The sequence below is a fragment of the Dipodomys ordii genome, unplaced genomic scaffold (genome assembly GCF_000151885.1).
Source record: "Dipodomys ordii isolate 6190 unplaced genomic scaffold, Dord_2.0 Scaffold39, whole genome shotgun sequence".
In the NCBI taxonomy this organism is placed as follows: Eukaryota; Metazoa; Chordata; class Mammalia; order Rodentia; family Heteromyidae; genus Dipodomys; species Dipodomys ordii.
Genome location: NW_012267255.1, coordinates 11,303,612 through 11,316,945, shown reverse-complemented (window position 1 = coordinate 11,316,945; position 13,334 = coordinate 11,303,612). Strand labels below are relative to the sequence as shown.

The following is a 13,334-nucleotide window of genomic DNA, read 5'->3' as shown; positions in this document are numbered from 1 at the left end:
TGTACATCAAACACATCACCTCATCATCTGAAAAGAAAAAGCTGAACATGTCAAATAACTCTTTGTGTGGATACAATAGGACACTTTCAATGCATCAGCACAGGAAGTTCAATAGGCCCTATCACCTGGTTCACGCCTAATGTGTCTATTAACTTAAGTACCATATAGAAGGAAAGTGACATTGCACCAACTGTACCTTTGTCCTTCCTGTAGCAGCTGAAAGTCAGGATGCCTAGGAAACAAACACAGAGACAGAAAATTGAAGATAACTGATAAGTCAAACACTGTCCAGTACTTATTGGGCAGATAACATAACTAAAATAGTTCATGCATATATGTGTGTGTGTGTGTGTGTATATACACACACATATGGGGCGGGGGGGGGGGAGAAGAGGGGTGGGTCTGAACTCAGGACCTCCTGTTTGTGAAACAGACATTTTACCAAGTCAGTGATGCCTTTTAGCACTCATTCTTCTTGAGCTAGCATCCTGCTTTGTTTAAGGATGTCTTGGACTGGGATCCTCCTACTTGTGCTTGTTGTTGTGACATGTGGTTGAAATGGAGCCAGTGTGGCATTGACCAGAGATCCCCCATCTCCCCGTTGAAGCAGCTAGGATTACAACCCTCATGCAGCTTGCTCCTTCCTCAGGAAAGGAGTTTTTTCAAAGAAACAATGAAAAGGAAAAAGTACTGAGAAATTCATCACAAAAAGTCTGTGTTAAGTCTTCTACCTAAATCTTAATCATTTTCAGGACTAAGTTCAATTAAGTTATCCTAACTAGTCTACTTCCAGGTCTCTTACTTTGCTTCTGCCACATCCACACCCCAGTCTTCCCACCTAATATTAGTATGGCTCAGCATCATGCAGCTGCCTGGCATGTGGCTCAGTAGTAGGGTCTGAGTAGCAAGAGTTGAAAATGTACATGTAGCTACAGTGATTTTTAATTGTATTCTCAGGCTAACTTGCAAATGCAGAATGTGCATTTCAAAAATCAAAATCTGAATATACTATATTGAGTATGCTAATAGAAAAGATCTTAAGGATCTTATAATTTAAAAGAACGCATGTTCTAACGTTTTACAACTATGAATCCTTACAATGAGACAGCCTGTTACCATCATCCCTACGTAACATACAGGAAACTAAACTCAAGAGTATAAGATATTTGTTCCAAATTACACAAGTGGTAAGAGGAAAACCAAAACTCAAACTCAATATGGCTTACAATAATTATAGCATAACTTCTAAAAGTAAAAAAATTTATGGACAGTAAATTACCATTGAAGTAAAATGGTCTTAGGAATATGGAGGGAATGTGATTCATAAAACTTATGTCAGGGAATGTGGCTTAGTGGTAATGTGCTTGCCTCACATGCACGAAGCCTTGGGTTTGATTCCTCAGTACCATATAAACAGAAAAGGCCAGAAATGGTACTGTGGCTTAAGTGGTAGAATGCTACCCTTGAGCTCAGATACAGTACCCAGGCCCTGAGTTCAAGCCCCAGGACTGGCAAAAGAAAAAAGGAAAAAAAAAGTCTTGTAGCAAGTATAAATAATAGCTGTTTAATAGAGAAATCCACATTCCTTTAAACCCAGTAAAAACTGAGTCATGTATATTCCACAGGCCTTTTTGGCAGTATTAGGAAGTAAACTCAAGACCCCCAAGCATTCTTCTTGAGTGATATACAGCCCTTCCTTTTTTTGTTTTTGGTCAGTTGTGGGCCTTGAACTCCAGACCTAGGTGCTCTTAATTTTTTTGCTCAAGGCTAGTACTCTACCGCTTGAGCCATAGCTCCACTTACGGCTTTTTTGGTAGTATACTGGGGATAAGAGCCTTGTGAACTTTCCTGCCTGGGCTAGCTTTGAACCGTGATCCTCAAATCTCAGCCTCCTGAGTAGCTAGGATTACATGCATGAATCACCAGTGCCTGGCTCTCCCCAATCCTTTTGATCTGTTTTGTTTTTTAGATAAGGTCTCCTGCTGCTTGTGAATGGCTCACTTTTCAGACAGGGTCTTACTAATATCTTCCTGGGCTGGCTTCAAGCTGCAGTCCTCCTATCTCCACCTTCTTAGAACTGGGACAGGCATGTTCCAGCATGCTTCGCCTTCAAATGCATTTTCATATTCAACTTTTTAAAATTAACTTTTATAATAGCAATAAAAATTTACACTGTTGCATTGTTTAATTTGAAAGAATATCATGTTCAGTACCATAATATAAGCTGCTACAGGACATAGGAAAAAATTCCTGCTGAACCCATCATATTTGAGAGAGGAAACATTTCAGCATAAGATATAGTTTACACCTAGAGACATTTGAAGTTAACCCTATGAGTCTTGCTCCAGGGATTTATCCATATGCCTTCCAAAGTTCTTCTTTAAAACAAGTAGTCAACAAAATAGGGATACAGGTTGACCCATTGTAACAGTGAGATGTACAAGACACTATGCTGAAAAATGAACTCTACAATTTAGATGGGGGAGGGGAGGAATGTAGTTGAGGTAGGAGGGAAGGGATGGTAGGGGAAAAACAAAGGAGGAGGCAACAATGCTTGATAGGATTACCTTGTAATCTCTGTTTTTTATTTTTATTTTTATTTATTTTTTGCCATAGGGATTGAACTCTGGGTTTGGGCGCTGTCCCTCAGCACTTCAGCTCAAGACTAGTGCTCTACTGCTTCAGCCACAGAGCCACTTCCAGTTTTCTAGTGGTTTATTGGAGAAGAGAGTCTCACGGACTTTGCTGCCCGGGCTTTGAACCTCGACCCTCAGATTGTACAGTATTTTTACAATAAAAAACTTATTAAAAAAACAAAACACGTAGTTATGCTTAAACCTAACTCCTCTCTTAAAGAAACAAAGAACAATCCTGTCCTTCAATGAGCCACCCCACTAGCCCTTTTCACTGAGAACTTCCTTTGAAGAGGTCTGCCCTCAACATTTTCAAATTCCTTATCTGAGTCATCAACCCTCCACCTCCTAGAATCTGTACCCTCTACTCCCCTGAGATGGTGCTTGCTTAGATCACCGATTATCATAGTGGTGATAAGCCTAATGGATATGTATTTTTTTCTTGTTGAAAGTAGAGGACAAAGTATCAGAATGAAAGGAAGTCTTAAAGGAGGAAGGAATAATGAAGGAAGGCCCAGAGAAGGGGCCCAGTAAAAAGACACGGTACCAGCAAGGAGGAGACACAGCAATCTGAGTGCTAAAGGAGATCCTGCTGGATGCCTTTGATGGCTCTAGGAGGGTAAAATATTTACTATAGGACTGATTCAATGGAAAGATCTAAATTTATCAGGTAGTCAATAAGTACTATGTGGAAACAGTTGAGTTTCAGGGCCAAAGGAATGCCAAGTACCGGCCAATGCCATGTCTTCAGTGCCAGGCAGATTTGAGTCTAAATTCCAAATCTATATTAAGTCAGGTGTCCTCATGTGAGTCTTTATATTCAATCCATAGATCCATCATTCATAAAACGAGCAACACAGGCGTGACACTGCATTAAATAGGATAGACTATCTAAAGTGTTAGTGGTCTTATTTGAGAAGGTTCACCAGTAATGCTCAGGCACAGGGAAATAATGTTCAGCACAGAAACAAGGATGCTTGGAACTTGGGAAGTAGACATGGCAGGTTGTCAGGGAATAAAGAATGTAAGATTGTCTAGAAGGACCAACATAAGATTTGCCAATCCAGAAGAATGGAGCTGGGGAGAGAGGAGGTCAAAATGAGGTTACAGAGTAGACTGAAACTATAGATAAGATTAACTGTTGTGGTCAGAGACGGGAAGCTTATATTTCAAGATTTTGATGGCAGAACATTTCCAAATAAGAATGAGGTGCAAGTATGCCTGAATCAAGAGGTAATCAAAAGGAAAAGATGATTTTAAGTCATGAACACTGTTTAAGACAGTCATATGAGAAATCCCCAGCTACACATACTTTTGTTTTTGAGATAGGATCTCACTATGTTGACCAGGCTGATCTTCAACTCCTAGATTCAAGTAATCCTCCTGCCTCAGCTTTCCTAGTAGCTGCAACTACAGCTTTACACCTTGTTTTTTTGACATACTTACACACCCAACTCATACACACATATGCATACATAAGTTATACAGGAAGTTTCATTGTGGTATTTCCACGCATGTTTACAATGTAATCATTCTCACCCTGTCTCCCCCTTGCTTGACATTTTTTGAGAAAGAAAACTCTAAATGTATAATAAAAACTGACATTTAGTAAGTGTTCACTATGTAAGTTAGGTGGACTTTAAAAAATTGTGGTAAAAACTGGGCACTAGTGGCTCATATCTATAATCCTAGTTAATCAGATCCTGAGTAGGATTAATTAAGTAGCATTAATTTAGTGCTTCCTATTAAGCACCAAAAAAAGCCAGAAGTAGAACTGTGGCTCAAGTGGTAGAATGCTAACCTTGAGCAAAAAAAGCTAAGGGATAGTGCTTGAATTCCAAGTCTTAGGACTGAAAAAAATTACGGTAAAGAGACCAAAGGTCTCTTTGGGAATGTGGCCCTATGTTCAAGTAAGTAGCATAACAATTTAATAGTTCTTTTTTAATGTACAGGTCAGTGCATTTACATTGCTCAGTACAGTTTCACTGTTGTGCAACTATCACCGATCATCTCCAGTATTTTTTGTTGTTGTTGTTTGGTCGTGGGGCTAGAACTCTGGGCCTGGGAGCTGTCCCTCACTCTTCAGCTCAAGGCTACCACTTAAGCTACAGCATCACTTCCGGTTTTCTGGTGGTTTATTGAAGAGTCTCACGGTCTTTCCTGCCCGGGCTGGCTTTGAACAGTGATCCTAAGATCTCAGCCTCCTGAGTAGCTAGGATTACAAGTGTGAGCCACCAGCACCTGGCCTCCAGTATTTTTCATCTTTCCAAACTAATTATTTGTTTAACCTTAACATGTATCTTTATTTTTATAAGTGCAGAAACCGAATCTTTGAGAGATTGACTTCGCAGTATATTTAGATTCAAAGTTAGGCCTCATTTAAAAATCTAAAGCTTAGCTGGGCGCTGGTAGCTCACGCCTGTAATCCTAGCTGACAGGAGGCTGAGATCTGAGGATCTCAGTTCAAAACCAGCCCAGGTAGGAAAGACTGTAAGACTCTTATCTCCAATAAACTATCAGAAAACTGGAGGTGGCGCTGTGGCTCAAGCGGTAGAGTGCTCGCCTTGAGCTGAAGAGCTCAGGGACACTGACCAAGCCCAGAGTTCAAGCCCCATGACCGACAAAAAAAAAAAAAAAATCAAAAAAATCTAAACCTTGACACATTGCTGCTAATGGGAATAACAAACCCTCCCACATAAAGTCGTGAAGGAGGAGATGTTTTGCTTAATCCTGCTCATTGAATTGAGTTACTACTGCTTTCCTCTCCTAACTGTCCAGCCTTTAGATAAACAGATCTATACTCAATTTTGTTTCTAGATATTAACTAGGTCATGAAGGATCTTAAATTTTTTTTCTGGTTCCTAATACATGTCAGGAATGGTAAGTGACACTAGAATAAGATGTGCATCTATTCAGGTTTTGGATGAAAGGTTCAACATAAAACTCCTGTTTGCTTTCGCTTTGTGCTGCTTCAGAAAGAACGAAGCAACAGGATACATGATTCTTTTCTATTCTTTCTTGAGTGAAATTCAAATTCTTTTTGTTTACAAAATATATTTTCTCTTCATATTATCTTCTTTCTACACAATTTATTCTGCTCTGCAAGCAGTTCTAGAAGCTAAATTTAAAAAACAAAACTAAGTAATCATTCTAGTTCAAGCATATCTTCAAAACAGTTCTTGGTAAACACTTTCTCAAAGCTATAAATTAGGTGATTAGTTTTAACAAAATGAAACTAGAAATAACTATATCAAACTTTTTATATGTATATCCACATGTAAAAATATACATTCATGCATATATATGATATCACTTGAAATGTTTAATATATAAACTTCAGAAGCAGCAGGCTAGAATTGCCCAATCTGGTGGGAATTTTTCAAATACATTTTGAGAAGCATGAAAATCTGTTTCAGAAAGTTTTCATTCTGCTTACAGAGCAACAGAAATGGCTGTCCAGGAAGAGGTTATAAAAGTTGTGCTGCAGAGGTTTTTGGCTTCCGCACCTCTGAGATTATAGTGTTTATTGCCAAGAAGTGACATGTGAAATCCCCAACTTGAGGCCACATGATGGCACTTTTAGCTCCATCAGCATTAACCATTCACCTCATTTCATCTTTAAATCACAATTGGCTTTTCAACATCTGTTCTTCCTTCTTGAAAGTTTTGGATTTTCACACATAATTCTATAAAGGTCCCTTAAAAACTTGACAGAGCCCATCTTAACCAAAGGAGATACATAAATGTGACTATCTAAATGAACACCCCCTCCCATGGCATCAAACTGTGTGTGGTCTTTTTCTGACCACTAAGTGAGCACAAAGTTGCTAACTCACAACAGGAGAAGCACTGTACTGCTCTAGGGTCCAAATCATTCTATGTCAATGTTTTTTCTCTATAAAAGTATCAAGAAGCTGGGCACTGGTGGCTTACGCCTGTAATCCTAGCTACTCAGGAAGCTGAGATCTGAGGATCGCCATTCAAAGCCAGCCTAGGAGGAAACTCCAAGAGACTTATCTCCAATAAACCACCAGAAAACCAGAAGTGGTGCTGTGGCTCAAGTGGTAGAGCGCTAGCCTTGAGCTGAAGATCCGAGGGACAGCACCCAGGCCCAGAGTTCAAGCCCTATGACTGACCAAAAAAAAAAAAAGTATCAAGAGACATTTTATCACAGTACTGCTGCTCTCCATCATATTAGAGACTAAAAGATTTCCAGGACCCTTTCTTTCCAAGGCCAAAGCCTTGAGACAAATACAGAGCAAAAATTTATGAATCAGTCTTAACAGTTTGTTAGTCATTTATACATCTGTACCAGTGAGGTAGTAAACCTACTGTATTATCAAGTATTATTATAAATTCTGAGGAATGCTACTAGGCTTTGGTATTTTAGAGTCAAGGTAAAAAAACCTTTATATTGAACTGGTTCAAATTCAATATTTTTTCCAATGGCAGAAGAGATCAAGACATCCTCAAAGAGCTCAGAATATGCTCTAAAATTTTCTGGCCTCTTTTTCATAACCTCTGATCTATTCCTTTATTAGCCTGCATCTTTTTTTTTTTTTTGCCAGTTCTTGGGCTTGAACACAGGGCCTGGGCACTGTCTCTAAGCAACTTTTACTCAAGGCTAGCATTCAACCACTTGAGCCACAGCACTACTTCTGGCCTTTTCTGTTTATATATTAATAAGGAATAGAACCCAGGGCTTCATGCATGACTAGGCAAGCACTCTACCACTAAGCCACATTCCCAGACTTAGCCTTCAGCTCTATAAGTGAAAGAGTTCAAATTATTCTAAATTCTTAAGTCAGATACTGTCACAAGTTATGAATTTCTCTTGTCTTACACTAGAAAACTTTCATTATTATAGCTGTGACTGAAGATACAACATTCAGGATTATAAACATTTGGGCTAAAGGGCACTAATAGGTTAAATGTAATTGTCTACTTTTACAAATGAGGAAATTAAGGACTAGTGATAAAGTAACTTTATTTTAGTAAAAGGACTAAAACCATGAGCTAGATCTAACAGTATTCTTCAAACTGCAGACCAAGGCCAATCAACTTAAGATATTTGCCACTAGTGTTTTACAATGGCAACAGAGTAGGAAATAATGTAGGGGTCTCAAGCTTTTTTCAAGTTAATGTCTGATATATATGTATGTGTGTGTGCGTATCAGACTATATACATGACATCTATCTACCTATCTAACAGACTATAATGATACACTGTAATGGTCAAAAAGTTGAAGTCATTGCAATAAGGTCTCTAATTCCTTGAAATTAAAATTTTATTTTTAACACTCATTAAATTACAATGACGTATTTGTATAGCGCATCAAGCTAATAAAAACATTGCATCAAATACTAAATGCTACAATTTTTTTTTTTGGTTGGTCATGGGGCTTGAACTCTGGGCCTGAGTGCTGTCCCTCAGCTCTTCAGCTCAAGGCTAGCGCTCTACCACTTGAGCCACAGCACCACTTCCAGTTTTCTGGTGGTTTATTGGAGATAAAGTTTCATGGACTTTCCTGCTCAGGCTGGCTTTGAACCTCGATCCTCAAATCTCGGCCTCCTGCGTAGCTAGGATTACAGGCGTGAGCCACCGGTGCCCTAAATTCTACAATTTTTTAAAAGCATTTTTTTGTTTAAAAGACTGATTCTAAGTCTGTAGTAATGGGATTATTTGAAGGGATTAGGGTAGAGGAAAGGGAGAAGGTAGAGGAAAAGGAAATGGTAAAGGGTAAATTGATACCAAAATACATTGTATCTGTGTGTTAAGAAAGCATTATGAAACTCATAGAAATCAAGGAGAGAAGGGGGGGTGGAAGGATGAGGGAAGAAGGCATAATAGAAGAGATTAATGTGATTAAAGTACATTATATACAAGTGTGAGACATCATGGTGAAACCCTTTTGGAGAATGAATGCAAAAAAAGTGCTGTGCAGAAGAGGGTACCAGTGGGAGGGTGAAGATAGGAAGAGTGAATATGGTTGAAGTAATTTACATTTATGTATGAAAACAGAACAACGAAACCTGTTGAAATTATTTTTAGAAGCCAGTGCTAGTGGCTCACACCTGTAATCCTAGCTACTCAGGAGGCTGAGGTCTGAGGATCATGGTTAAAAGCCACCCCAGGCAGAAAAGTCTGTGGGACCCTTGTCTCCAATAACCTACTCAGAAAAAACTGGCAGTGGTGCTGTGGCACAAATGGTAGAGCCCTAGCCTTGAGCAAAAGAAGCTCAGGGACAGGCCCAGAGTTAAAGCCTCAGGAAAGGCAAAAAATGATATTGATTTTAGCAATGGGGGGGGGAAGAGAAGAGTGATGACATAAGTCTAATCAAGATATATGGTTCATAATGAAACCCACTTGTACAATATGCTAATAGTGTTTCAAAAAACCCAAACCCAAAAAAACCCAAAAACCCTAACTCTAAATGATGTAACTATACTACGTGTGAGTAGAGTTCTCAATGTATCATATTTCGTTTAAGCTTATAATTAGGAAAGCCTTTTTTGTTTTTTGGTCAGTCATGGGGTTTAAACTCCGCCCCTCAGCTTTTCAGCTCAAGATGAGTACTCTACTACTTGAGCCACAGCGCCACTTCAGGTTTTCTGGTGGTTAACTAGAGATAAGAGTTTCATGGAGTTTCCTGCCGAGGCTGGCTTTGGACAGTGATCCTGAGATCTAGCTTCCTAAGTAGCTAGGACTACAGGAGTGAGCCACTGGCACCCAGCAACCAGAAAAGCTTTCAAAAATACTAAATACTAGAAATTTTCAGCATACATTACAAAAAAAAAAGAAAACCAATCTCTGTAATAACAGTGACCTCTAGTGGCTTTATTAAGTAACACTGGTATAATCCCTAATCCTAAAAATTTAGAAATGAAGGTAACACTTGCATCTAAATACCAATGATTGCAAAAATAATAGATGCTGAACATAATCAAGGCCTATAGTCATACTACATACAACAGAACAAATGTTTAATTACTGTTTTCTTCTAATCATGTATATGATGAATCAAAATCTATCACACTTAGAATCTGAGTTTGTTAAATAAATCTGAGTTTGTTAGTTGGATTGAATATAAGGACCCTTTAGGCTTTTGCATTGTGATTCTTTCTTCTTTAATCCATCTTGCATACCAACACCAGATGAAGTTCTATTCCAAAACATCTGATGAGCCAGGTGCTGGTGGCTCACGCCTGTAATCCTAGCTACTCAGAAGGCTGAGATCTGAGGATGGTGGTTCAAAGCCAGCCCAGGCAGGAAAGTCTATGAGATTCATCTCCAATTAACTACCAGAAAACCAGAAGTGGTGCTGTGGCTCAAGTGGTAGACTGCTTGTCTTGAGCTGAAGAGCTCAGACTCAGGTTCAGAGTTCAAGCGCCATGACCAAAAACAACAAAAAAAACCCCACATCTGATTGTCCCCAGACGTACCAAACTTAGCCTAGTCTCTCGTTACCTATTTCTCATGCTCCTGCAGATAGCAGGATACTCTTGAGACTCCTCATAGATGCTTGAAACCATGGACAGTATCAAACCCCAAAAATATTATGTTCTTTCCTATGCAGTATTAAGTGATTAGCAGGTGTGCAGTATACTGTGTGGATATTTGGGGAAAAGGAATGGCTCCTGAGCAGGAGAAAGGAGCAAGATGTTATCAAATTTAATTTTCAGCCACTATCAGGACTTGAACTAAGGGGTTTCTCATTTGGCTTGCTTGCTCAAGGCTGGCACTGTACTTTTTTTTTTCTTTTTTTTTTCCGGGGCTGAGGACTGGGGCCTTGCGCGCACCAGGCGGGTGCCCTTCCACTGGGCTAAACCCCCAGCCCCTGGCACTGTACTTCTTAAGCCACATTTTCAGCCAAGCATTTTGCTAATTGGAGATGGAATCTCACAGGCTTTTGTGTCTGGGTTGGCCTGAGCATCCTCTATCAGCCTTCTGAGTAGCTAGGATTACAGGTATGAACTACAGATGCTTGGCATGGTAAGAGTTTTAATCATGCTATTCAAAATGATGTAATTTAATTCAACTTTTTGTCTTTTTTTTGTTGTGGGACTTGAACTCGGGGCCTGGGCACTGTCCTTCAGCTCTTCAGCTCAAGGTGAGCTCTCTACCACTTGAGTCACAGCACCACTTCAAAATAATGTAATTTAAAACTTATGAATTATCTCTATAATATTCCATTTAATATTTTCAAACTACAGTTGATGTAAGCAAGACATATATGATAGAAGAATATCTACTCCCGTGAATTTTTTCCCCTTTTATTCATGGTTTCTCACTAAGCAATATCTAAGCTTGCTAATATACATTATACATCTCCATTAAAGTTAGAAAAATATTATTCTGCCATCTATCTCAATAATTATTTTTTCTGGGGGGCAGTGTCAGGGCTTGAATTCAGAGCATGGGCTCTGTCCTTGAGTGCTAAAGACTAGTGCTCTATCACTTGAGACACAGCTCCAGCTCCACTTCCAGCTTTGAAAAAAAAAAAAAAGTTGCATGGATTTTCCTACGTGGGCTGGCTTAGAATCCTGATTTTCAAACCTCAGCTTCCTAAGTAGCTAAGATTATAGGCACGAGCCACCAGCACTCTGCTCTATCTCAATCATTATTAAACTCACAAGTTGGTACATATATGTGTGCGTATGCTCTACCAGGTACTAAAGACAAACTGCATACTTTGAATATAATTTGTTTAGATTAAGGGAAACAAATGACTATTTTCATCTTTTTTTAAGAAAATAAAGGCTATATATCTATATGACAATTTCAAGAACCATAAATACTAAGTGGCAAGACTTTAAATTCTGAGATGGACATTCTGATGATAGGTTAATAAGGTTTTAGGCAAAGATTCAGAAAAATCTCATCTTTTTTTTTTTGTTGTTGTTGCCAGTCATGGGGCTTGAACTCTTGAACTCAGGGCCTGGGCACTCTGTCCCTGAGCTTCTTTTGCTCAAGGCTAGCACTCTACCACTTGAGCCACAGTACCACTTCTGGCTTTTCCTGTTTATGTGGTACTGAGGAATCGAACCCAGGGCTTCATGCATACTAGGCAAGCACTCTACCACTAAGCCACATTCCCAGCCCAGAAAAATCTATTCTAAATGAGCTAAACGAAGTACTCAAACCTGAAGAAAATAGAGATAGCAAAAAAAATGGCTTGATAAATGATTTTAAAGTGGATACAAGATGGTATAAGTAGAGAAAGCATCTTTGGAAAGAGTTAAAAATAAGTTAGTATTAGAGATTGATCTATTCTCAGTCTACCAAAAAGCAGAAAAAAGGAAAACAAACAAATGTGTATGATTTAAATTACCTCTCTTCTTCTCGAACCCATACTGGAGTGTTAGAAATCTGTGCTTCAAAAATCTTAGATGCTTTGTAACAAAAATTGCTGCAAAAAGACTGAAAAGAACATTGTAAAATTAGTCATTTTCTTATTGTGAAATATAACCTACATAAAGATAGTATAAAATATGTAGCTCAAAGGAAAAACAAGCCCACAAATCTTATACTCCCAGGTTCAGGTACTTTTTATTTTTTGGTTGGTCATGGGGCTTGAACCGTGGGCCTGAGCGCTGTCCCTAAGTTCTTCAGCTCAAGGCGAGCGCTCTACCACTTGAGCCACAGCGCCACTTCCAATTTTCTGGTGGTTAATTGGAGTCTCTCACTGTCTTTCTTGCCTGGGCTGGCTTTGAATTGCAATCCTCCAGCCTCCTGAGTAGCTAGGATTACATGCGTGAGCCACCAGTCCCCAGCTCAGGTACTTTTGAAATGCCCTTCACACTGTACTTCTCTACAATCCCCAGAAGGAAACACTGTAACAATATCATTTTAATTACCTCCCTTTCTTTTTACTACTGGAGCTTGAACTTATGGCCCACTTTTGTGTTGTTTATAGCCTTGCTTTGAATTTTTCTTTTTGGTAGTCAAGGGGCTTGAACTCAGCCTGGGCACTGTCCCTGAGCTTTTCTGCTCAAGGCTGGCACTCTACCACTTTCAGCCACAGCTCCACTTTCAGTTTTCTGGTGGTTAAACAGAGATAAGAGTCTCATGGACTTTACTGACTGGGCTAGCTTTGAACCATGATCCTCAGATTTCAGCCACCTGAGTAGCTAGGATTACAGGCTCTTGCCTATAATATATCAGCCCTGCTGATTTTCTTTATTGTACACACACATACAAATATGTATGTCCCTATAAAGCATACTACTGAGTTTTGCCTATTTTAAAACTTACCTAAAAGGGATCATATTGTTATGTACTATTCTCTTTCAGTCATGTTTTTAAGATTCATTTACATAATTTTATGTTATACTTTACTGTGTCTTATTACAGTCCATGTTTTAAGTATAATCTCTATATGGACAATTCAATTATTTCTAATTTTACGCTGTTACTTTGTTAAAATCTTAACTTTTTTTAAATTTTGGAAACAATGTCTATGTAACCCACACTGGCCTTGAACACTCACCTTGGTGCTCAATCTCCTATAGCTCATCTTATCCCCCATTCAGAATGTAGTTAAGGGACATTATGTTCACACATAACCAGTATCCATCTATGGAAGTCTGCTCATCTTGCCAGGTGCTGGTGGCTCACGCTTGTAATCCTAGCTACTGAGAAGGATGAGATCTGAGTATGACAGTTCAAAGCCAGCCCTGGGAACAAAATCTTTTTTTTTT

The 13,334-nt window shown here is 39.0% G+C and overlaps 1 protein-coding gene across 3 annotated transcripts in view; it reads right to left on the bottom strand.

Annotated features, from left to right (window-relative positions):
- Positions 1-13,334, bottom strand: part of Rpap2 (RNA polymerase II associated protein 2) — a 64,531-nt gene that overhangs the window by 42,219 nt on the left and 8,978 nt on the right. For all 3 annotated transcript variants that reach the window (XR_001175145.1, XM_013018352.1, XM_013018353.1), the window contains exons 6-7: positions 11,966-12,054; positions 197-232 (exon numbers count right to left, since the gene is read on the bottom strand). Coding sequence is in view for 2 of the 3 variants with exons in the window: in XM_013018352.1 (XP_012873806.1) it covers positions 197-232; positions 11,966-12,054 (125 nt within the window). In the remaining variant the exon portion in view is untranslated. The remainder of the gene's footprint in view (positions 1-196; positions 233-11,965; positions 12,055-13,334) is intronic.